General features: G+C 33.5%; 1 protein-coding gene and 1 pseudogene across 8 annotated transcripts in view; one reads left to right on the forward strand and one right to left on the reverse strand.

The window, feature by feature from the left end:
• EVI5 (ecotropic viral integration site 5) overlaps positions 1-26,252 on the reverse strand; it is a 229,097-nt gene that overhangs the window by 102,801 nt on the left and 100,044 nt on the right. For 5 of the 8 annotated variants that reach the window (XM_074335135.1, XM_019752838.2, XM_074335140.1 and 2 more), the window contains exons 10-13: positions 12,281-12,341; positions 2,801-2,854; positions 913-945; positions 226-372 (exon numbers count right to left, since the gene is read on the reverse strand). In XM_074335135.1, the coding sequence (XP_074191236.1) occupies positions 226-372; positions 913-945; positions 2,801-2,854; positions 12,281-12,341 (295 nt within the window). The remainder of the gene's footprint in view (positions 1-225; positions 373-912; positions 946-2,800; positions 2,855-12,280; positions 12,342-26,252) is intronic. The other 3 variants (XM_074335138.1, XM_019752853.2, XM_074335136.1) reach the window with 2 other exon arrangements.
• On the forward strand, positions 22,701-23,065 carry LOC109458889 (small ribosomal subunit protein uS10; annotated as a pseudogene).

Below are 26,252 nucleotides of genomic sequence, written 5' to 3' on the forward strand. Positions count from 1 at the left end.
TAACAAAACTATGGAGACAGAAAAAAAAAATTAGAACGAGGAGTCTTTAGGTCACTGTGAGACCATGAAGTATTACAGAAATAAAATTGGTTAATTTAAGAATTTAATTAAAGTAGAAAACCAAATTATTTATAGTAAGAGCACAGAGTGGTGCTTTGGGGAAAAAAAAAGGTCTAAAGGGAAGGGGATGAGAAAGGTGAGAAAAAGTACTACCAGACTCCTTACCCATTGTTGTTGGTGCTGGAGCTTCCTGATGGTATTTTCAGCCTGCTCCAGTTTAGCACTGGCCTCATCACTCTGCTGTTTGATGGTGGCCAGTTCCCGTTTTATGAGGTAGTTTTCCTCAGCCTCCTGGGCTCTTGTCACTTGTCCCTTAGGACATAATTTTTGTGTGTGTAAAGCAATTTAGGACAGAGTCAAGAAAGACTGCCTTTGTGAGGTTTTGTTATTTTGACATATTTTTTAAAAAATCACCTCAGAGAACAAACAGCCTAAGTAATTATTAGCCAGCAGCTCATTATTGCTCCACCAAATTTTGGGAAGCTAAATAAAAAATGCACCTGACAATCCTGAGAACAAATCTTTCAGTCAATGAAAATTCAGTTCATGCAATATTATTGACTTGTACATGCAGCATTAAAATTTCAATGAACAGTAGTTAATTTCACAGAAGCCACTGATTGCCATTTTGTAATTAATACTTTAAAATAATGTTAGCTTTAGAACGTGCAAAGGGTGTTTAATAAACCAAGACAACATACTGTTTTAAAATAAGTTTATACCCATACATACCACCCAAAAAATTACTTCTTAGAAAATGCATGTAAAATTGCATGCATTAAAATATCAGTTTAGAACTTGCCTTAGAAGTTAGGGGAAATGCTAAAAAACAAAAACAAAAAAAAACTATACCTGTATCAATCTATCTGCCAATGAAGCACTTTCCTACAAAAGGAAAAATTCAGATAGAAATATAAGAGAGAGGAATAAAATAAAGGTGATAAAATTAGGAATAAGAAGAAATAAAGCATACCCAAATTCCACCTACGTTTCATGTAATCAAAATGGACATGTGGATTTTAAAACTATTTTTACTGAAAGTATTTTTACTCTTAAACCTTAAGAAAAATATATCAAATTAAGGAGAGACTGAAGAAAATCATGTGCTTCTAGAAGAGACGAAACACAAATTCCAAGAGGTTTTTAATTATTTGGAACAAGCAAGTATCTTCTTCTTACAACATACTTTTAAATCTTTATTTTTAGAGTCAGCCGCTTATATGAAAGGGAGAAGGAACTTGAGTAAGCAATTCCACTTGTAAAGTGTGACAGCAATTTGTGCAATCCCAACTTCGAAAGACACAAAGCAAGAAAAATATGTAAAATGAAAAGTATGACAAATGAAATTAACGAGCTCAACGTAATAAACTCTAGCAATAACTGAATTTTTTGGTTGCAGAATTTAATTGATACATATATATTTACAGAATTCTAAGTGCTAAAGGGCACATGTAAGCCATCTAAGCCAGTAAAAAAGGTGCTTAGTTTCCTAGAAGCAAAATCCAAACTTAATACTTTCCTACAGCATCTGTATCAGCCTGAATGTTACATGAAATAAAAATGCTTTCTCTGTGAAAATGTCTCACTCCAAAGATAAAAGACTAACTAAGAAGATGTATATTTTACTGTAAACTAAGTATTTAGTGGGGAAAAGTATATAACTAAAACAACTTAAAAACAACTAAGGCTTTTTGTGAGTCAACAAAAAAAGTAGGATTATCATTAAAGGAACTCTAATAAGATGAAGGAAACACAGGAAAACTATTTTTGACTTAATATAATGTACCTGCAATTATTATACAACAAAAATAGACCTGTAATAAGCATTGTGTCCCTGTGCAGAGCTATTTAATATGAAACCATCAATACTTTCAAACAAAAGACAAATATGCGAACTATTTTTCATTTATTGCTTTCTTAAATATCGATCTACAGATTTTCAGGGAAAATTTTAAGATACTTGGCAATATCATGAGGAGTACTTTTAAACCTACTTTCTCTCATTTTTAGTAAAAACAAACAAAAAAAACACACACAAAAATCATCAAAAGTTTGTAAATTCAGGTATTTTTCTTATGTTTTCTTACACTATACTTTTATTATTCAATATACTCTTATACCATCAGAAACAAAAGAACAAAAGACATTATATCAAAAGCATAATATAAGAAAGAATGTGAAATTTCTACATTTGTCCAGTTATTTTATATGAAACAAAGAGGAAGAGGTGACAAGTGGTAACAAAATAATTCTACGAATCAAAAGTTTAATTCCCCTGTGCTGAAAATCATGGTGAATTTTATGTAAGAAATCATTTTGACTAAACTTAAAGCAATCCTAGACCTTAAAGAAATCACTGCCACATTTAATATGTGACCAGAAAGTCAAGCAATATTTGAAACTCATCTTTAAACTACTACACAGAATAGATTTTCAAATAGGTTACCGCTAATGAAAATACATTTTAGATATTATATGTAATACATTTTAGATATCATATGTACTATGTTACTATAATACCCTTAGTTAAAACTTTAAGTTCAAGAACTTAGTAGTGATCAATTTTTATTAATGACAAGTTATGACAAGTTATTTAGCTAAGTAGTAGGTTAGGCAAGTTAAGCAGTCAATACTACAACTTTGGAGACATCTGTGCTAGATTTCATCAGCTTTTATGTGAAATAGAAAAACAATATACTGTACATTCAACAGGAAATTGCATAAGTAGTAATTTACTTACCTTTTCTAATGTTTCGATGCGCTGTTTTAAAAGCCTATTTTCTGTGCGTAACCTCTGCAAAAAAAGAAAGAAAAAAGAAACATACAAACAAAAAAAGGTTTGCAAGCATTCCTGAGACGTAAAAATGATACCTAAATCATAGTACTTAAAAATGTACCATGTTTTATAAATAAGAAAAGAGTCTAAGGAATGAACAAATTTTCATTTGTCAAATTCTTAAAGGCTCAGAGTAAGAAATACATGACAAAGGAAATGACATTTATCATTCCAGCTGTGATTGAATTTTAAATATAAGCTACAGTACATACAAAAATAACCCTTCTTTCTGTACCTATCATAATGACTCATAATCAATACTATATTTTCTTATATTCCTACATCGTCTGACAATTAAGTTCGCAAACTTGTTGCAACGATGTTGCTAACCTTTTATGATATCAGAGGGATTATTCATTATGAATTTGTACCAACTGGACAGTTAACCAAGTTTACTGTTTGGAAGTGCTGAAAAGGCTGCGTGAAAAAGACGACCTGAACTTTTCACCAACAATTCACGGCTCTTGCATCATGACAATGCACCAGCTCACACGGCACTGTCTGTGAGGAAGTTTTTAGCCAGTAAACAAATAACTGTATTGGAACACCCTTCCTAATCACTTGATCTGGCCCCCAATGACTTCTTTCTTTACCTGAAGATAAAGGAATCACTGAAAGGAAGACATTTTGATGATATTCAGGACATCAAGGGTAATATGATGACAGCTCTGAGGGCCATTCCAGAAAAAGATGGCCATTCCAAAATTGCTTTGAAGGGCGAACTAGGCACTGGTGTCGGTGCATAGTTGCCTTAGGGGAGTACTTCGAAGGTGACCATAGTGATATTCAGCAATGAGGTATGTAGCACTTTTTCTAGTAGGATGAGTTCGCAAACTTAATTGTCTGACCTTGTATGTCTTAACATCTCCATTAAATAGAAAAGATTTTTAACTCATTTATCTCCTATAAAGCTTATCTACATAAATAGTATTCAAATATCTATCACATAGACAAGAAATCTGAAAAATGCCTGCTCATACGATAAATATCCAATTGTCAGTTTAGAACTAAACCAGCTTCCATTTATGTGTTACATAATATGCCAAGTTGCAAAACTCCTTACATTCTGAAAATACAGTTTTCATTAAATGAATCGTTCATGAATTGTTCTAAACATAAGAAAATTAAAAGCTCCAATTTCTAGCATTTTTTCATAGTTCAGAAAGTAAAAACTAGATTAAAAAAAAATCTTCACCTAATTGTTCCAATTCCCAAAACCCTGTCAAATTACTGCTATTAAATATTAAAACTAAAGTCCGCTACATTAAAAAAATCTTTTTGCATATTTCACCAATATAATTTCATATTAATCTCCTATATAAATAAAAATGTCTTCCTCAGGAAATTGTATCTATTCAGTCTAATATCTTGCCAGTAAAGACTAAAATGTAGTTTATGTGACACATAAAGTCTCAGACAAAGGAAATAAAAGATTCTGAATTATTGTATCTTACTAAGTAGACCACAAATTAGAACAAATAAATCCTATAATTAGCAATTCTACTTTTTACAGAGTTATTACAAAGATATTCTGCAAATTAGATTTCCTTGTTTTATTCACTAAAACATATTTAGATGATTGGAAATGTATGATCTCAGACTACAAAATAGCATGGTGGTCTACACAAATAAGCAATTATTAAATGCTGTTAAAGTCTAGAAAGCCAAAGAAACAAATGTGATTCTCAAATGTTAACATACTTCCTCCAAAAAATTATAACATTTTATTTATCCTAAAAGATTTAGAAAGGTAAGTTCAACCAGACAATTAAAATTAAGTGAATAAAGTTAATGTTACAATAGAAATAATGCTAATAAAATTTAGAAAAACACTCACCTGGATCTCCTTTCCCATCCCCTTTAAATCTTCTGAAATTTTGTTATAAATAAAAATCTAAATTGATTTTTCCTCAAACATCTACTCAAGTGTCTTAATACTACTACTTTTTAAATAAGTCATCAATTCCTCATTTGTATGATAGCCACTTCATCATGAACTGATTAACTATAAGACTTTTTCAGTTAGTAAGGACTATTTCAGGGTTGGTTACCTATTAAATTTCAAGTGTTTCTGTCTTTTTTTGGACTAGTATCATAGTATTTTGGTAAAACTTTGTAATGCCTTTTTATATTTGGTAGAACTAATTTCTCCCATTGTTATATTGTTTTATTCTCCCCAAACTTTAACTACCAGTGTATTAAATTAGTTAAGAGACTGGGTTTTGAAGTTAGGCAGGTTTAGGTTCAAATCCTCATTGCACAATTAACACCGGTGCACGTCATTCAATGTCTTAGAATCTCCATTTCCTCACCTGGAAAATTCGAGTAATAACACCTACAGTGATATCAGAAGAATTCAATGAGATAGCACAGCATTTAATACATACCAAACACTTGGTTATAGATCAGCATTGCTTATATTTTTAAAGTTAGGCAATATTGTTTTATTACTTTTGTCTAGGTATTTAATTATTGTTTAGATTTTTCATTTCTCTGGAATACTGCAGGGAATTAAATTTGCCTGGATTTGTTAATGTGCATTTTGTGGGGAAATTCATGTTTACACAACATGTGGTTATTTTGCCTTTACCTTTTATTCATCTTTTTAAAATGACTGTATGCAAAGTTTTTCAGTGTTTATTTCTTAGGTTCTATCCTACTTTTCATTTAGGTTACTCTTAGGTATGCTTTTGTTTTTATTTTAAATGAAACCTCTCCAAAGATACTTTTGTAATGTTTATTGCTGATAAATAGGAAAGTTAATGACTAAAATCTATCACTTAACCAATTTCTCACTAATTTTTTAGTATCTTTCTCTTTAATCACATTAATCTGGAACTAATTAAAAGAGTGTTTTCTAAACTTTTAAGTGAAAACCACAAAGAGAAACACCAATAGATATGTACACTTAAAAATAAATATAAGAGAATTTTTTTGACCTACCAAATTAGAAAAGAAAAAACGAAACACAATGAGAGCAAGAAGGAAATATCTAATGTTGGCAAAGTATTAGTGAAATGGAATCTCACTGCTAAGAAGGATATACTCTTGAAATATTCTTTAGAAAATTTACTTAGTACATATAAACACCTTACAAATGCTGATATCCTATAATTCAGTAATTCTACTTTTTACAACTGGCTAAGGAAATTCAAGGTGCCAAAAAACTTTATATACAAGATGCTAACTATAAGCATATTTTTAATGAAAAAAGAAAGAAACAAATATCCTAAAATAGGAAAATCTTGGTTTTAAACCACCACTCTTCAACTCTCATCTCCTATTCTTTTCTACTTACTTATTTTATGACATAACCCAAGCTCAACAATCCTTCTCATAGGAACAATCCAGGTTGCCCATCAACTTTTCATTGTTCCTCACTCCTTGCTTCTCTCCTTACAAAGTTTAATTTCCAATCATTATAGACTTTCCCTTGCTTTTATCCTCCCTCCCCCATCTGTTTCTAAGTAGTTAGTATATACTTCCTGGTGAAACTACTATTCTGAGCCAACAGACTGACAACTCTGTGTCTGTACCTATGACCAAAGGGAAATACAACCATGATTCTTATTTAAATTAATAATCACTAAATTCATTTGGACTCAATGCATCCTAGCAACAAACAGTATTTGCTTAGTCCATTCCTTCTCCTCTCTTAGATCACTGTTTTATAATTAATTCCTCTTTCTTCAAACCAGCAACCCTCTAACCTGGTAATCTTGCTTACGATTTCACTGAAAAAAATTGAAGCAATCAGGAGAGAATTTCACAAACTCTCACAACCACATCTTATATTTTACCTCCTTTCTTGCCCATATATTTTGTTTTCTCTCCTGTTATTGTGGATTAACTCCTTATGCTAAACCAAGTTAAGTCTCCTACTCATGCACTAAATCCCATACCCTCCTGACTCCAGCAATTATCTTGTCATTCATACATCATTAGTTTTTCCTACTTAATTATTTCCTACATAAAAACATGTTTTTACGTACTTGTACTTCTTTCTACCTAAAATAAGAAAACCAAAACTCAACATAAATCACCTTTCACTCTTTTCTCTGGTATTCTCGTGCTCTGTTGCTTTATCCTCATCTTCCCAACCTTTATCTTTATTTTCACTTTTTTATCTTTATTAAATTTGTTGGGGTAACATTGGTTAGTAAAATCATACAGATTTCAAGTGCACATTTATGTAATACGTCATCTACATATTGGACTGTGTGTTCACCACCCAGTCAGTTCTCCTTCCAGCATCATCTATTTGACCCCCTTTACCCCCTTGTAACCACTGAACTGTTGTGTTTACTGATTTTCTTGTTTGTCTTGTTCATTTCTTGCTGTCAGTTTTATATGCCACAAATGAGTGAAGTCATATGGCTCTCGGTTTTTTCTGCCTGACTTATTAAATGTTGGTTTACACTCAGGCTCAATTCTTGAACTCTCTTCTCTATTTTATCTACACTCATTCTCCAGGTAATCTCATCCACTCTCATGGCTTTAATATTATCATTGTGTCAAGTGCTGCCAAATTTATATATTGAGCCTGTCCTCTTTTAACTCCAATTCCAAATATTCAAGGGGCTACTTAAACATCTCCTAGGAATCTCAGACTTAAAATATGCAAAATTAGGCTCCTCGTATTCCTCCCCAAACCAGATGCTCCTGTGGTCTTCCCCATCCTGGAATGGGAACTCCGTTTTGCTCTGGCCAGAAGGCTTGATTCCTGTCTCCCTCGTACCGCCACATTCAGCCAGCTTTACTGTTAAAATCTCTACAGAATCCAATCACTTATTACTACCCCAGTCCAAGCCACCATCATCTCTTGCCTATATTACTTCATTAGCCTTGTTCGTAGTCTCCCTGCTTCTCTAGTTTTTGCCTCCAGCAATCTACTCTCACACAGGAGCCAGAAGGATCCACTAAAAACTTAGGTCAGATCTTGTGCTCCTATACTAAAGCCTCCGATTGCTAATCAGAGTTAAAGCCAAAGTCTTCATTCACACGGTCAACAACACCCTAAATTATCTGCAATGTGCAACATCCTTTTTTTTCTTCCACTGAATTTTCACACACAAAGAATTTGTTCCACCATGATAAAAATTTGTCTCAAAACTAGTGTTGGACTTTGAGTTTCCAGAATCCTTCCATTCCATTCTCTGAACTTCCTCAACGGCTGAAAAAAGTAGAACTGAGTTGTTCTACCCAGGAGACTATATGGAACAGAGCAGAGATTTGAGCATTATGCATTCAACAAACATATTCAAGTGCTGGAACACGAGACTTAGTTTCAAAAGACGAAAAGATAAGACACAGGTGCCACCTCAGGGCGCTCATAATCTAGCCAGGCAGGATAGACTTGAAAACAAATAGGTATAATCAATTGAACTAAGCTGAGTGTAAAAGTAAAATGGTCAATTTTATTGGGATGGGGTAGCCAGCTTAGGCTTTACACAGAAGGTGAAGCTTCAGCTGATTCCTGAAAGATACTGGTTGAGATATGCAGAATAATAAGGAGAGGTTACAAAAGAGAATCCCAGGAAAGAAGGGCGGTAAGTAAGGGAGCATGGTGAGATTGGGAAACTGCAAATAGTTTGGAGTGGAGAGTGTTCTTGAGGACAACATGGGCAACACCTTACCTCCTATCACTTTCCTGGTCACTCATGTTGTCCCATCCATAATGGCCTCCTAGCTATTCCTCATCAGGCACACTCCCAACCAGATTCTGCTCCCCTTCCAGATACCTGTATATCTAGCTCTCTCGCTTCCTTCAGGTCTTCATTCAAAAGTAACCTGGTCAACTTCCCTAAATTTTCAATCCAAACAATACCCTTTTGTTTTCCCTTCCTTAAGGTATTTTGTTCTCCTGTTTAACCCTTATCATCGCATAAATACTCTACATTTTACTTTTCTGTTTATTGTCTGACTTCTGTACTAGAATGTAAACTCCATGAAGGCAGGAATTAGTTTGTTTTCATAAACACATCTCAAGTACTTAGAATAGTACTTGGACATGTAAGTAGACACTTTATAGTATCTGTTAAATGAATGAATGACTTATGAAATAAATTATGCTACTGCATGCAACCCCTCTGGACATTATTATGCAGCCATTAGTTTTTTTAATGAAAAGTTCAGAATGCCACAGTGAAATGGGCATTCAAATCCTTCTCACATTACCAATATATTAGTCTCTCTTAGAACGCTGCACAGCATATACACTGAACACATATGGCCTTAAAATAACACACACAAATCTGAGTTCAAATCCTTGACTTTCACTGTTTTCTAGCAATGCGACCATTAGCATATTATTTGAGCTCTCTGAAGCTTAGTTTCTTCATGAAAAGATGATAAGAAACCTTTCATAATACTATTGCATGGATAAAAGGAGAAAATAATGTATGATGGTCCTTCATATATTAAGTGTTGAATAAATGTGAGTGTCAATACTAATACCTCACATTGATTGCTAAAGATAATTACTGGATGATTTAGATAATATTTTGTCATGATTTCTTTTTTATAGGCCAGGCAGTGGATGTACAAGTGCTTTTATATTCTCTGTTTTTTAGCATATCTGAAATATTTCATAATTTTTGAAATAAGAAAAAATATTTAATTCCTGACTAAAAACCAGTTAGAATTTCTAACACCTACCATTTTCAGGGCTTTAGATCTCTATGCCTCAAAGCATAAATTTAAACATAAATACTAGATTAGCAGTTCTTATGTTCGTCTTAAATAGAGTGGGGGATAAAGGTTTTTCTTTTTTAAAGATTTGTGGATTACCTTAACATAAGCTAAAATTTTAATATTTCTTACCTCCTCCCCCTCAGGTGTAATATCAATAGATTGGAAGAAGATACTGATAAAGATGTTTCGATTAACAAAAAATTTCATACAGTAAAATGTAAGATTCTCCATATGAAAGCACTATTATTAAAATCTTCCCATAACACTTTTAGAGAAGGGGTGCAAAACACTAAAAAGTCACGTCTTGGTCAGGGAGCTGACCAACAGATACAATTCTTACAATAAAAGGTCACCAAACCAAAGGTCTTAGAATTTTAATTAAAGTGACAACAATGGAAACCTTAAATACATTGTATAACATCAAAGGCTGATTTTTTTTCACTTCTGTATTAAAACGTCAAATAATTGATGATCATACTATGTGCGTATGTAAAGAACAGTACAACACTGTGTGCCTGAAAGCTTTTGAGAACTAAGGCGAGAAAGTACTAGTTTAAGAGAACTCACTCCATTGTAAAAGGGACCTTGGGGGGAAGGGAAGAGAGTGAATAAGGAAGTGGCATATCAAATAATACATGGTTAATTGCTTGTAAATAAGGTGGTCATTTGATCATGGCTGATCCTATAAACAAGGTAGTCATCTGCTTATAACTGACATGAGTTGCTAGGTCCACGTGAAAAACCAGACATACCTAAACTTAAAGAGGAAAAAAAGTGCAGTCACACAAATGGTTTTGGCTTTGTGTTTGGAGCAGGAAGGAGGATTGAAGAAAGAGATAAAAAGGTACAAGCGTAAGACAGAACTATGTGGAAATAAGATGTTATAAAAGGAACACACTACCTTTGAGATCAGCATACTTTATTTACCTGATATGTCCCACTAATATTTTTATCTTTCTGTTTTCCCCCGATTCTTCTCTATAAATAACTTTATGCCATCTGTTTTTACCTACAACACATGGAGCTGGCACGCAAAAGTATTTTGTAAAGTAAGTGAACCATAACTTTCCACAAAAACCAAAATTTGGAAAAAACTGCAAATAAAGACTAAAATCTGCTAAAGATCTTTTTGAAAAGGCCTTTTGCTATTCCTACATTCATGTGACTTAATTTTAGCAGAAACTTCTTCAAGAGCAAGAATTGTTCATAGACTTGAGTTTTGTTTTGTTTTTTTCCCCCCAATAACTTTGCATGGAGAATTGAACAGGATGGCTTCCCCATCCTCAGATTCTTGATTTGCAGTTCCGAATATTCCTGGTATGCGATAACCCATACTCTCTCCCCACTCATCAGGATGACGTACTTTTTACTTTCAGTAGGTTGAAGTGGAGGGTATGATTTAATATTACCCTTACTCATGGTACCTAAAAGAAAAGCAAATGGTAGAGCAGCAGTTGGGTGACAGAAATTTTAAAAAGGAAGGAAAAACATCCACAAGGATCTTTTCTTTCTGTCTGTCTGCCTCTCTCTCTTTCTCTCTCTGAAAAATGTAGAAGTATTTATTTCCAATTAATAGGAATAGGTGACAGATGAAAATAAACATCTAGAGAAGGGAGACAGAGTTGATGAGAGAGAGGTCAGTCACATAGAAAAATAGTCTCCCAGGAGGCTTCTGAGGAGGACCGCAGCAAGGAGTACGAACAGAACCCATTCCCTTGTAAAAAGGACCTGTAGGGTGTGAGTAATGTAGTGGTATTTTGTAGCAAGGCTGAACTAATACAGGGCTAATTAATTGTGAATAAGGTGGTCATCTAATGTCTTGCCAGGTCCAAATCAAAATTCAGACAGATACACCCAAACAAAGAGTTTAAAAAAAAATGGAGTCACTCAATAACAATTGTTTTATTTTTGTTTCTTTTTTTTTGGGGGGGGGAGAGGGGGGAATTAAGAAATAAGGAATTGGCTCAGCCAGAGTTCCCTCACTAACTCATGCTCCTACTCATCATCCCCGTCCTGAAACACCAGCATAAAAGCCAATACAACTTTCCTTAACTCTAAGCTCAAACAATACCAAAAATCCCCAACTTAAGAATTTCTGGCTTTACAGGCAGAACGAATAAGAATTTTAAGGTACACATAGGAATTTATATGTCCTTTAAGTTTAAAATCTACCCATTTCTCTGGAGAGTAGTTCAAAAGTATAACCTTTACTGAGTGATGAAAAGTTGAATTAGCCCAAGCTTCCTGCATCCCCAAGACAGCCATAGTGAGTTCTAGTGCAATGATTTGCTGTTTGGTCTACCTTAGACTATACTGCTGTTAGTCTCAGCACACTGTAATTATCTTCTCTGCAACTTTTAAAAATATGCTTAAATGGAATGATAATTATGTTTCCCGTGGAAGTATTTTCTTCTGATAACCTACCAACATACCTAGAAAAAGGGAAAAGCTGCACTCTTTTACAGTAGAATGAAAACCACTCTAGTCACATTGTTCTGGTTTTTGAAATATCTGTTTTTAACTATAATTCGTGGGATGGCAAATAAATGTATCAATAAATAAATACAAACATCACTGCTAAATGTAATACAGGTAGGTAACAAATATATTAACATAACCTAACATCTATGGCCAAATAACTGACTTCAATCAATTTATGTTCAGCACTTTTAAAAGTCCTGAGAAGCTTACTTTAATTTCAACTTGCTCTTCCATTTCTTTAGTTTTTATTGTAGTGTATTCCTTTTCAAGCCTAAGAAGGAAAAAAAAAAAAAAGGTATGTTTTCATTCCAAAGTAGTTATTAAATTATAAAATTTAAAACTATATATTAACCCAAAATATACTTTCATTAGATTCCCCCAACTTATAACTTGAGATAATTGATATGAGAAAAAATCATCTAATCACATGAATTCTTACAAAAAATTACTTCACAAATAACAAAAATAAGACCCATACAAAAGTAAACCTTATAAAGTAAAATATATAAGGCACCAAACAGAGAATTGAGTTCACAGATTCTATTCAGTATTCGGCTTTAAATTTGCCCATTGTCCCCCCTCAAATTAAAATACATCTGTAGAGTTCAACTGAATGTTAACCAAAAAAAAAAAAAAAAAGCTTAACAACAGGGATGCATTCTGAGAAATGCATTGTTAGGCAATTTCATCATTGTTCTAAAGCTTAGGGACCATGAAGAAAAAAATACAAGATTAAATCAAACACAAGAAAAATTGATGCAATTGAGAGATGCAGTAAACACAAGATACATGAGGCTGTTGCTGGGGTAACATGGCATACTGTTTTACAGGAAACTGTTTTTTTAATAAGTAGAAAGCATGCATTCTAAAATAATGATTAAAAGAATACTAACATAAACCAGTAACACAGTTGGTTATTATCATTACCAGTATTATGTACTGTACATACTTGTATGTGCCATACTTTATACAACTGGAAATGCAGTAGGTTGTTTATACCAGCATCACCATAAACATGTGAGTGATGCATTGCACTATGACGTTTCCATGGCTACAACATTACTAGGTGACAGGAATTTTTCAGCCCCATTATAATCTTATGGGACCACCTTTGCCTATTCCGTCCATTGTTGACCCAAAACATCCACATTACATGACGCATGACTGTACTAAAATTGACTAACAAATTTAAAATGGGGGAAAGGGGCAACTATTCCTACCAAAAGAAACACAATTAATAAATGTAGAAGAAATGAGGCAAATATAAAAATCACCATTAGAAATCCACAACAGCAACTGCCACAGGGAAGAAAAATCAATGGATGCTAAAAACAGTGGGTAAAAGTTTAATAAGCATAGTCTCAAAGTATTTCTCCTAAAATATTTAACAATTACAAAGGGAAAAATGGTAAATTTGTAGTACAAAATCCTAGCAGACAACATCTGAGCCAACTGATCATGGTTAACATCGCCAGTATTACATTCTGACATCATGTACCCCTGGTTAGTATGTACCGAGAAGGGCACCTTGCTTCTGCGGTATCCTTCCCAGTAATGCATACTCTCAACATAATCAAGAGAAATCATCAAACAAACCCAAATTGAAGGACATTGTACAAAATCACTAATTAGCTCACTTCAGAAGGTCATGAAAGACAAGAAAAGACTGAAACACTGTCACGACTGTAGAAAATAAGAAATGAAAAACAAATATGATATACTATTAATGTTAATATCAAGTTTCACAACTCCAAATATTAACAAGGCCAGGCCCCAACTATGTCTTATAGCTGCTTTTAAAAATGAAATTCTGCCTCAAAAACCAAAAACCTATTATGTACTATAAATATAAAATCTCATTTAGCTCAGTGTAATTTTTTATTGGGGTAAAATACATACAACATAAAATTTACCATCTTAACTATTTTTTAATGTATAGGTTAGTAGTATTAAATACATTTAGAATGTGCAGCCATCACTACAGTATGTCCAGAGTGCTTTTCACCTTATAAAACTGAAAATCTACCCATGAAATAACACCCCATTCTCCTCTTTCCCTAGACCCTGACAACCATTTTGTGTTCTCTATAACAATACTAAGTGGCTCATATAAGTGAAATCATACAGTATTTGTCCTATTGTGCTTGGCTTATCTCTGTTAGCATACATGTTCCCAAGGTTCATCCATATTATACCCATGTCAGAACTACCTTTCTTTCTAAGGCTTAATTGTCTTGTATTATACATACAATGAATTTGATCGTATTTATACTACACATTTTGCTTATCCATTCATCCATGGATGGACACTTCAGTTGCTTCCCTGTTTCAGCTAAAATGAATAATGCTGCTATGAACATGTGTGTACAAATATCTTTTTGAAACTTTATTTTATTTTTTTGGAATATATACCCAGAAATGTAAATGCTAGATTATATGGTAATTCTGTTTTCAATTTTCTGAGGAATTGCCATACTGTTTTCCATAGCAGCTGCACCATTTCACAATCCCACCAACAGTGCACAACGATTCCTATTCCTCCATATTCTCACCAACACTTGTTATTTCCTGTTTTTTTGATAGAAGCTATCTTAATAGGTGTGGGGTGCTATCTCCCTGTGGTCTTAATTTACATTCCCATAATGATCAGTGATGTTGAGCATCTTTTTATTTGCTTATTTTATTGGCTATTTGTATATCTCCTTTGGAGAAATTTCTATTCAAGTCCTTTGCCCATTTTTTAATCCAGTTGTTTTTTGTTGCTATTGAGTTTTATTTCTCTATACATTCTAGATATTAATCTCTTATCAGATATGTGATTTGTAAATATCGATTATTTTCTCCCATTCTCTGGTTTGCCTTTTTATTCTGCACAAAATTTTAAAAATTTCATTAAGTCCAATTTGTCTATTTTTTCTTTTGTTGCCTGTGCTTTTGGTATTATACCCAAGAAGTCATTGCCAAATCCAAGGTGAGGAAGCCTTATGTTTTCATCTAAGAGTTCTATAGTTTTAATTCTTATATTTAGATCTTTGCTCCATTTTGACTTAAATTTTTACATATGGTGTTAGATAAGGGTTCAACTTCATTCTTTTGGATGTGAATATCCAGTTTTCCCAACACCATTTGTTGAAAAGACAACCCTTTCCCTATTAAATGGTCTAAGCACTCATCAAAAATCATTTGACCATGTATGTGAGGGCTTATTTCTGGACTCTCTACTCTATTCCATTGGTCTACATATCTGTCTTTATTCCAATACCACAATGTTTTGATTACTGTAGCTTTGTAGCAAGCTTTGAAATCAGTTAGAATGAGTCCTCCAGCTTTGGTGTTCTTTTTCAAGACTGTTTGGTTCTTTGGGGTTCTTTGAGATTCTGTACGAATTCTAGGATACAGTTTTTTATTTTAGCCAAAAAAAAAAATGTTATTGGGATTTTGATAGGGATTGTATTGCATCTGTGGTTCGCTTGGGCAATTTCATCATTGTTCAATATTAAGTCTTCCAATCAATGAACATAGAATGTGCTTCCATTTATTCATATCTTTTTAAATTTCTTTCAGAAATGTTTTATAGTTTTCATTATATAAGTATTTCGCCTCCTTAGTTAATTCCTAAGAATCTTATTCTTTTTCATGTTATTATAAATGGAATACCCTTCTTGGATTGATTGTTCATTGTTAGTGTACAGAAATGCAATTCATATTTGTGTGTTGACTTTGTATCCTGCTACTTTGCTGAATTCATTTATTAGCTATAACAGATTCTTGGTGTGTGTTTTTTGTTTTTTTTTACATCTTTGGGTTTTTCTACATGTCGTGTGCCAACAGAGATACTTTTCCTTTCCAATTAGGATGCCTTTATTTCTCTTCCTCGCCTATTTGACCTGGCTAGAAATTCCAGTACTATATTGACTAGAAGTGGCAAAAGTGGGCATTCTTGCATTTTTTCTAATCTTAAGATGAAAAGCTTTGTCTTTTTTACCACTGAGTATGATGTTAGCTGTGGTTTTTTCATATGGTTTTCATTATGTTCAGGTAGTTGCATTCTGTTCCGAGTTTGTTGAGTGTTTTTATCATGAAAGAGTACTGAATTTTGTCAAATACTTGTTCTGCATCAATTGAGAGGATTATGTGTTCTTTAGCTCCTTCATTCACTTAATGGGGTATATTGATCAATTTTCGTATGTTGAACTATCCTGGCATTCCAGAAATAAATCCTATCTGGTAGTGGTGTATAATCCTTTCAATATGCTGCTGAATTTGGTTTGCTAGTATTTTGTTGAGGATTTTTGCATCAACATTTATAAGGCATACTGATCTTTTAATTTTCTGTTCTTGTATTATCTTTATCTGACTTTGGTATCAGTGTAATGCGGGCCTCATAGAATGAGTTAGGAAGTATTCCCTCCTCTTTCGATTTTTGGAAAAGTTTGAGAAGTGGTATTAGTTCTTCTTTAAACGTTTGGTAGGATTCACCAGTGAAGTCAACAGGTAATGGGCTTTTCTTGTCAAAAGACATTTGATTACTGTTTCAATATTCTTATCAGTTATAGGTCTATTCAGATTTTATATTTTTTCGAGATTTAGTCTTGATCAGTTTTGTGTTTCTAAAATTTTTCCCATTTCATCTAGGTTATCCAAGTTGTTGGCACACAATTATTCATAGTACTCTTATACTCCTTTTTATTTGTGTTAAATTAGGAGTAATGTCCATTTTTATCTCTGATTTTATTAATTGGAGTCTTTTTTCCTCAGTCCATCTAGCTGAAGGTTTGTCAATTTTGATGATCTTTTCAAAGAATCAACTTTTAGTTGTATTTATTTTCTCTATTGTTTTTCTATTCTCTATTTTATCTCTGTTCTAATTGTTACTTCCTTCCTCTGTTAGCTTTGGGTTTAGTTTGTTCCTCTTTTTCTCGTTTCCTAAGTTATAAATTGTTGACTAGAGATCTTTCTTGTTTTTCACTGTAAACATTTATAGTTTTAAATTTCTCCCTTTGCACTGCTTTCACTACGTTGCATAGGTTTTCGAATGTTGTTTTTGCTTTCATTCATCCCTATTTTCTAATTTCCCTAATGATTTCTTTTTTGATCCATTGATTATTTAAGAGTGTGTGTTTATTTCCAAAAAAATGGCAAAATTTCCTTTACTTTTGTTATTTATTTCTAAGTTCATCTTATTATAGCCGAAGAAGACACTTTGTATAATACATCTTTGTTAACCTATTGAGACTTAATTTGTGATCTAATGTATGGTCTCTTGGGAAATGTCCCATGTGCCCTTGAGAAGACAAACAAGTATCATATACCTAGCGTATGATGAACTGAGAAGATACAAAATCATTGGTATACCTGCCCAAAATGCCCACCGCAAATCATGAGGAACATTTTTATAAAACCCAAACTGTGGTAGTTTCTATAAAATAACTGTTCTGTACTCTTCAAACATATCAAGGTCAAGAAACACAAAGAAAGGTTCAGAGAGTGTTTCAGATTAAAGAAAACTGAACTGACATAACAACTAAACTCAATACATGATCCTGGGGTGCCTGGATTGTATCCAAGACTTGAGTGAAGGGGTGGGGAGTGTGTAAGGGTGGGAGTTGGGGGGTGGGTCAGAGGGAGAGACAGCTATAAAAAATATTGGGACAAGTGATAAAATTTGAACATGTACTGTGGATTATATAACAGAATTCTATCTATGATCACTTCCATAATTTTGATTAACTACAGGATCAAGTAAAAAAAAAAAAGTCCTTCTTAGGAAGTACACATTCATGTATCTAAGGATAAAGGGCACAGTATCTCACTCTCAAATTGATCCCCAACCGCCCTCCCCAAAAAAGAAAATGTATGCACACACACAATTACTTTTATACATATGGGGGAAATGAGGATAATAAAGCAATGGGGCAAAACATAAACTGGTAAATTTGGATTAGTGGTATATGGGAGTTCCTAGTACCATACTTGTAACTTCTTAAAAAGTTTAAAAGGAGACCAAAATAAAAATTACCAAAAAAAAAAATAGGCTAAGACTGATCACTTACAACTTTCATATCTTAAAGGTACCCTTGAGCCTCTGTATGTATTACTTCTACCTAAAATGCCCACCCATCTCTTCACCTGGCCAACTTCCACTTATACTTCTAAACAGCAAAAAAGGTGACTTTTAAAACCAGATGATGTCACTGTTCTCAAAATTTCGAATGGTTTCCCTTCAGACTTAGAATATAAATCTGGCACCACAGGAGCCAAACAATGCCCAACAGAGCTTTTGAAAATGTTCCATATTTGTGCTGTCCAATACAGTAGATATTAGTCACATGTAAGTGACTAATGAGCATTTGAAATGTGGCTAACGTAACTTATGGAGTGAATCTGTGATTGTATTTAATTTAAATAGCCACATGTAGGCAGTGGCTACCATATAGGACAGCACAGCTTTAAAGATCCCTGTAGCCCCACGTTTCAGACTTCATTGCCCACCACACTCCTATGCTACAGTCACACATTCTGGCCTCAGTCATGGTATTTACTGTTCCCCAGATAATCACTTGGCTTTCTCTCTTTCACTTCCCTCAGGTGTCTGCTCAAATGGCACCTTACCAATCTGTGTGCCCTATCCTTACGTGCTCTATCTAAAACAGTATCCAAACGCTCTATATCTTTCATCCTGCTTTATTTTCCCCTCATGGCACTTTCACTGATGGACATCATGTGGTATATTTGTTCTGTGTCAGTTTTTGCACTTCTGTAAGTTTCCCATGGAGGGAATTCCTGTTGTAGTCATCACTTAAACCCCAACAGTTAGAAACCTAAGTTCTTTAAAAGGTACTCTGGTGCCATCTCCTTCAGAAAAGAACCTGAATCTGTAGCCTCTGCCATCCCCTTATCTGATCATGTCAGTGGTCTTCCAATATTTTTCCTCATGTACCCACTAAAAAAAGTTTCCCCTTAAACATTTTAAAGACTTCTAAAACTTTTTACTTGAAGTATACAGTTGCAAACAATGTAATTTGTATGTGTTTTAAAATTTTTCCACTAAAACTTTAAATGAGATTTAATCTCAGTTAATTTATGGATAATGTGTATTCTGTAAACTAAGTAGCAAAGGCAGTCATGTTATTGAACTAGTGAGTCAAATTATATTTATTTTGTCATTACAGTCTGCCTTCTTTTTTCAACTCAAATAAAAAACATGTTAATACTTTCCCCCATGATCACCATTCTACTTTCAATTCTAATTGTAAGAAAGATAAGGCAGCATTGCTACATATTTGTTAGACGGATGAAATAAAAAGCTGTTCCATTCCATTTTTCTTGCTTTGTTTTTTCAGAAAACACTCCTTCTGGAGCAAGGCATTCTAAAATTGTCCCTTTTATTTGATACCTCAGTGATTTGTACATCTCAAAGTAGCGTACCATCCTAAGATTTAGAATGTGACAGGTTTGCCTTTCTTTTACAAAGTGGTAGAAGACAGACTGCGAAAGGGGAGGTGAAGAGGAAAAACAAGATACGTCTACCATAGAAATGTTATCAGGCAGGTAAATGTGAGGAAAGAATATAGATGGAAATTGAAAATCTAGTTACCATGTTCAGAACATTTTACTGATCCCTCAACAAACTGTATGTTTAAACTGTATGCAGTTTAAAGAAATTTAGTTTAAGCATCTCTGACATGTTATATTAAGAGTGGCATCTCCTATAGTGGCATCTCTCAGACCATAATTGTAACAGGCTATTTACTTTTCTATTCTGCCACTCTCCAACCTACCTGAAGTTAGAACCTTCTTCAGCGCTAGATCCAAATCTAACTTTGCTACATATTCAAGGGTGGAACTTACTAGAAATGGTTGAGACTCATCTTTTAATACCAATAAAGGATTACTAACCAGAATACATATAAACAACTAATCACTAAGAAGTAGTCAATGTAGTAAGAAGTAAACATTGCAATACAAAAGGGAAGGGAAAACAGAAGAAAAACATGAAGCCAATTAACCTATGAAAAGATACTGACTTTCATTAATATTAATTGTTAGGGAAATACAAATTTAGTCTAAAATGAGATAATAAATTTTATACTCAACAGTTTGGCAAAAATTAGGAACAACTGAGTGTTGTTGATGATGAAGTAGAACAATGAGAATTTTTATAAATTGCTGGATTAGATTACACTATAGTAGCACTTCAGCAAATTTTGTAATACCCTGCAGTATAGCAATCCAATTCCTAACTATCTACCATAAAAAAAATTTCACACAAATATTCATAGTATTTTAAAACATAACAGCAAACAAACACAGAAATCTAGAATATCTGAAATGTCCATCAGGAAAGTGGATAAATTATGGCAGATTTGCCCAATGGACTATTATACAGCAGTGAAAATAAGCCACAGCAACACAAAAAAATCTAATAAATTGAACCATCATAATGTTAATCAATGCACACAAATCATAGATGACTATATACAGCATGATACAATTTTCATAACACTCAAAAATAAGCATTGACTATTTATATATGAAGTGAGACTATTTTTCAAAAAGCAAGGACCTCAATGATGAATCCAAAATTCAGAACAGTGATTACCTCTTGTAGCAGGGCACTTAGGCTATGTGATGGGTTCATAAGCATTTGTTTTATCCTTGTTTCGCAAGTTAAAAACACACACACACACACACACATATATATATATATATATATATATATATATATATATATATATATATATATATTCTTTTGTGTTTATCAAACATGCTATAAATATTCTTTTGTGTGTATATGATAAAAGTTTTTTTTAAAGGGGCCTTAAATGACACATTCAATCAATTGGACATAACATTTACAGACCTTTCTATCCCCAAATAACAGAATATACATTCTTCTCAAGTGCTCATGAACACTCTCAAGGATAGACCATATGTTGGGGGCACAACACTAGTCTCAATTAATTTAAAAAGACTGAAATCATACCAAGCATATTTTCTGACCACAACAATATCAAACTCGAAATTAACCATAAGAACAAAACTGGGAAAACCGTAAATATGTGGAGATTAAACAAAATACTGCTGAACAACTATTGAGTCAAAGAAGAAATAAAAGATCAAAAGATATATAGAGACAAATTAAAATGACAAATCAAAAAATTTTGGATGCAGCAAAAGCGGTACTAAGAGGGAAGATTATAGTATTACAGACCTATCTCAAGAAACAAGAAAAAATCAAATAAACAATCTAACACTTCACCTCAAAGAATTAGAAAAAGAAGAAATGAATCCTAAAGTAGAAGAAAATAAGAAAAATTAGAGCAGAATTAAACAAAATACAGAATAAAAAAGACAACAGAAAAATTCATGAAACAAAGAGCTGGTTCTTTGAAAATAAATAAAATTGACAAACCTCTAGCTAGACTCACTAAGGAAAAAAGACAAAAAGACTCAAATAAATAAAATCAGGAATGAAAGAGAAGTTACAAAAGCTACCATAGAAATACAAAGTATCATACAAGAATACTACAAAAGGTTACATACCACCAAATTTGGTAAACTAGAAGAAATGGAAAAGTTCTTAGAAATATATAACCTTCTTAGACTAAACCATGAAGAACTGGAAAACCAAAATAGACTAATCAACAGTTAAGGATTGAAAAAGTCACCCAAAACCACCCAAAAAAACAAAAGTTCAAGACAGATGGCTTCATTTGTGAATTCTACCAAACATTCAAAGAAGATTTAATACTTATCCTTCTAAAACTGCTCTAAAAAAATTTGAAGAACAAGCAATACTTCCTAATTCATTTTACAAGGCTAACATTATTCTGATACCAAAACCAGGCAAGGACAACAGGAAAAGAAAATTATAGGCAAATACTTCTGATGAACACAGATGCAGAAGTCGTAAACAAAATACTAGCAAATCAAACAGAACAATACATTAAAAAGATAATACATCACGATCAAGTGGGGTTCATTTCAGGGATGCAAGAATCATTCAATATATGCAAATCAATCAATATGATACACCTTGTTAACGAAAGATGAAAATCATATGATCATATCAATAGAGGCAAAAAAAGCATTTGACAAGACACAACGTCCATTTATCATTCAAACACTCAATAAAATGGGTATAGAAGTAAAGTACTGCAATATAATAAAGGCCATATATGACAAACCCTAAGCTAATATCATAATCGATGAAAAACTGAAAGCTTTTCCTCTATGATCAGGAACAAGCCAAGGATGCCCACTATTGCCACTGATATCCAACATAGAACTGGAAGTCCTAGCCAGAGCAATCAGGCAAAAAAAAAGAGAAATAAAATGCATCCAAATTGGGAATGATGAAGTAACACTGTCACTATTTGCAAATGATGTGATTCCATATATAGAAAACCCTAAAGACTCCACCAAAAGACTATTAAAAACAATTTAAAAATATAGAAAAACTGCAGGATTCAAAATCAATGTACAAAAATCTATTGCATTCCTGTCTCTTTGAGGAAGACACGGTCACAGCTGCAGCGGAGCTTCATTCCGCCGCCCACTCCTGCTCCTGACTCACACTGTTCGGTCTCTCTGAGGAACAATTCAGTCAGGAAGCTGCGCCCCAACCATGCCTTTGAAAGATACTGGAAAGACACCCGTGGAAGCACAGGTGGCGATTCACCGAATTAGATTCACTCTAACCAGCCACAATGTAAAATTCTTGGAGAAGGTGTGTGCTGACTTGATCACAGGCGCGAAGGAAGAAAATCTCAAAGTGAAAGGGACTAGTTTGGACGTCTACCGAGACTCTGAGAATCACTACAAGGAAAACTCCCTGTGGGGACGATTCTAAGACTTGGGATTGTTTTCAGATGAGGATCCATAAGCGACTCACTGACTTGCACAGTCCTTCTGAGATTGGTAAGCAGATTATTTATGTTCATCAGTATTGAGCCAGGAGTCAAAGTTGAAGTCACCATTGCAGATGCTTAAGTCAATCTTTTCAATAAAATTGACTATCAGTTGTTAAAAAAAAATCTATTGCATTCCTGTATACTAACAATGAAATATCAGAAAAAGAAATAAAGGAAACAATCCCATTTGCAATTGCAACAACAACAAAAAAATACCTAGGAATAAACTTAACAAAGGAAGTGAAGGGCATATACACTGAAAACTACAAGACATTGTTGAAAGAAACACAAAGAAATGAAAAGATATGTTCATCGATGTGTTCATCGACTGGAAGAATCCACATAGTTAAAATGGCCACATTACTAAAAGTAATATACAGATTTAATGCAATCCCCATCAAAATCCCAATAGCATTTTTCAAAGAAATAGAACAAAAATCATCGAATTCGTATGGAATCACAAAAGACTCTGAGTAGCCAAAGCAATCTGAGAAAAGAACAAAGCCAGAGCTATCACACTCCCTGACTTCAAATTATACTACAAAACTACAATAATCAAAAAAGTATGCTACTGGCAGAAAAAGACACACAGACCACTGGAATACAACTGAGAGACGAAAAAACCCATACATTTATGGGTAAATAATTTTAGACAAAGGAGCCAAAAACATACAATGGAGAAAGGAAATCCTCTTCAATAAATGGTATTGGGAAAATCAGAAAGCCACATGTAAAAGAATGAAACTGTATTGCTATCTGACACCATGTACAAAAATTAACACAAAATGGATTAAAGACTGGAATAAAAGATCTGAAATAATAAAACACAGAAGAAAACATAGGTACTAAATGTATGGACTTTGGTCTCACAGGGGTTTTTGTGAACCCCAAAATCAAAGGAAATAAAAGCAAAATTAAATGAATGGGACTACATCAAACTAAAATGTTTCTGCACAGCAAAAGAAACCATCAGCAAAACAAAAAGGCAACCAACTGAATGGAAGAAGATATTTGCAAACAATACCTCTGATATGGAGCCAAGATTCAAAATATATGAAGAACCGCATACAATTCAACAAAATAACCAATTTATTTAAAATATGGGCATCGGGCTTGAACAGACACTTTTCCCAAGAAGACATACAGATGGCCAACAGATGTACGAAAAGATACTCAACTTTACTAGCTATAAGGGAAATACAAATCAAAACTACAATGAGATACAACTTACACCTGTTAAAATGGCTATTATTAAAAAGACAAGAAATAACAAGTGTTGGACAGGATTTGGAGAAAATACTGATGGGAATATAAATTGGTGCAGCTTCTATGAAAAACAGTATGGAGGCTCCTCGAAAAATTAAGAATAGCACTACCATATGAGCCAGCAATTCCTCTTCCAGGTATCTACTTGTAAACTTTAAAAACACTTAATTCGTAAAGATGTTATATATCCTTACATTCATTGCAGCATTATTCACAATAGCCAAGACATGGAAAAACCTAGTGTCCTTCAACGAACAATTGGATAAAGAAGATATGGTACATTAATACAATGAAATACTACTGTGTTTCCCTGAAAATAAGACCTAGTCGGAAAATCAGCTCCAATGCGTCTTTCAGAGCAAAAATTAATTTAAGACCTGGTATTATATTATATTACATTATATTATATAAGACCCTATATTATATTATATTATATTATATTATATTATATTATATTATATTATATTATATTATACCTGGTCTTATACTAAAATAAGACTGGGTCTTATATTAATTTTTGCTCCAAAAAATGCATTAGAGCTGATTGTCCGGCTAGATCTTATTTTCGGGGAAACACAGTATTCAGCCATAAAAAAAGATGTAATATTGCCATTTGTGACAACATGGATGTATCTTGAGCATATCATGTTAAGTGAAATATGTCAGACAGAAAAGGTCAAGAATCATGTGATTTCACTCATATGTGGGATATAAAACAGAAAGCAACAAATGAACAAACAAAACAAACTCATAGACATACACAACAGTATGGTGGTTACCAGAGGGGAGTGGGGGGAGGATGAAGAGGGTAAAGGGGGTCAAATATATGGTGACAGAAGACTAGATTTTGGGTGGAGAACACACAATACAATATACAGATGATGTCTTATAAAACTGTACACCTGAAACTTATATAATGTTATTAACCAATGGTACCCCAATAAAATTAATTAAAAATAAAAAATTAAAAAAAAATAAAGAGGAAGTGATCACCCATATCCAAAGTTAGTATGTCAAATGTGATTAGGAATAAAAACCATCTGTTTGATTTGCAACTTGGAAACAATTATTTCTTAACATCTCAACTACTACCACCCTAATCAAAGTTTTAATCATTCTCTAGTCTGGATTATTTCAATAGGTTACTAACTCCTCTCCATGAGTCCACCATGACCCTACCTCCTCCAATGTCTACTCTCCACACAGCGGCCAATGTGGTTTTGTTAAAATGGAAGTCCTTACTCGGCTCTTACTCAAAATAAAAACAAAAGTCTATCTATCCCAAGCTCTACAAAACCCCATTACCTCTCCATCCCGTCTTCCTACCTCTCCTCTTGAGCCACTCTGCCCCCACCATCCTGGTCACAATGGTGTTTGTCAAATGTGCCAAGCACACTCCTGCTCCAGGCCTTTGCACTGCTTGGCCTCTATGTCTGAAAAGCTCTTTGAGTCATCTGCATGGCTTGCCTTTTACTCCTATTAGGTCTGTTTAAATGCCACCTTTTAAGAAAGGCCTATGCCCACCACCCTACTAAAAAAAATAGGTTACTCTCTGGTCTCCTTACACAGATTGTCTTTCTTCATAGCACTTATCACCACCTGACATATAATTTTGATTAATTTCTTCCTCCCCCTGCCCACACACGAGAATATAAGTTTCACGAGAGGAGTGATTTTTGTCTATTTGGTTCAGCATTTTATTTTCAGCATCTAGAACAATGTCAGCATATACAAAGTGTACACAAAATATTTACTGAATAAATGAATACAAAGAAAGATTTCAAAAGGAGTGGTTTTAGTGGAAGAGTAAGGGCAGGTATCCGATTACAAAAGGTTAAGAAATATGAAGTTATATTTGTTTCTCAATATATATTTTCTACCTCTGTCCATTGAAAGATTCTTAAAGCTATGACACCCTAACAATAGTGAGGACCCCTCACACCTGATTTTGGTCTCTAAATACTACTCCTCACTAAAATAACCAATATACATAATGAGCC

This window comes from Rhinolophus sinicus, linkage group LG06 (genome assembly GCF_036562045.2).
Source record: "Rhinolophus sinicus isolate RSC01 linkage group LG06, ASM3656204v1, whole genome shotgun sequence".
NCBI lineage: Eukaryota > Metazoa > Chordata > Mammalia > Chiroptera > Rhinolophidae > Rhinolophus > Rhinolophus sinicus.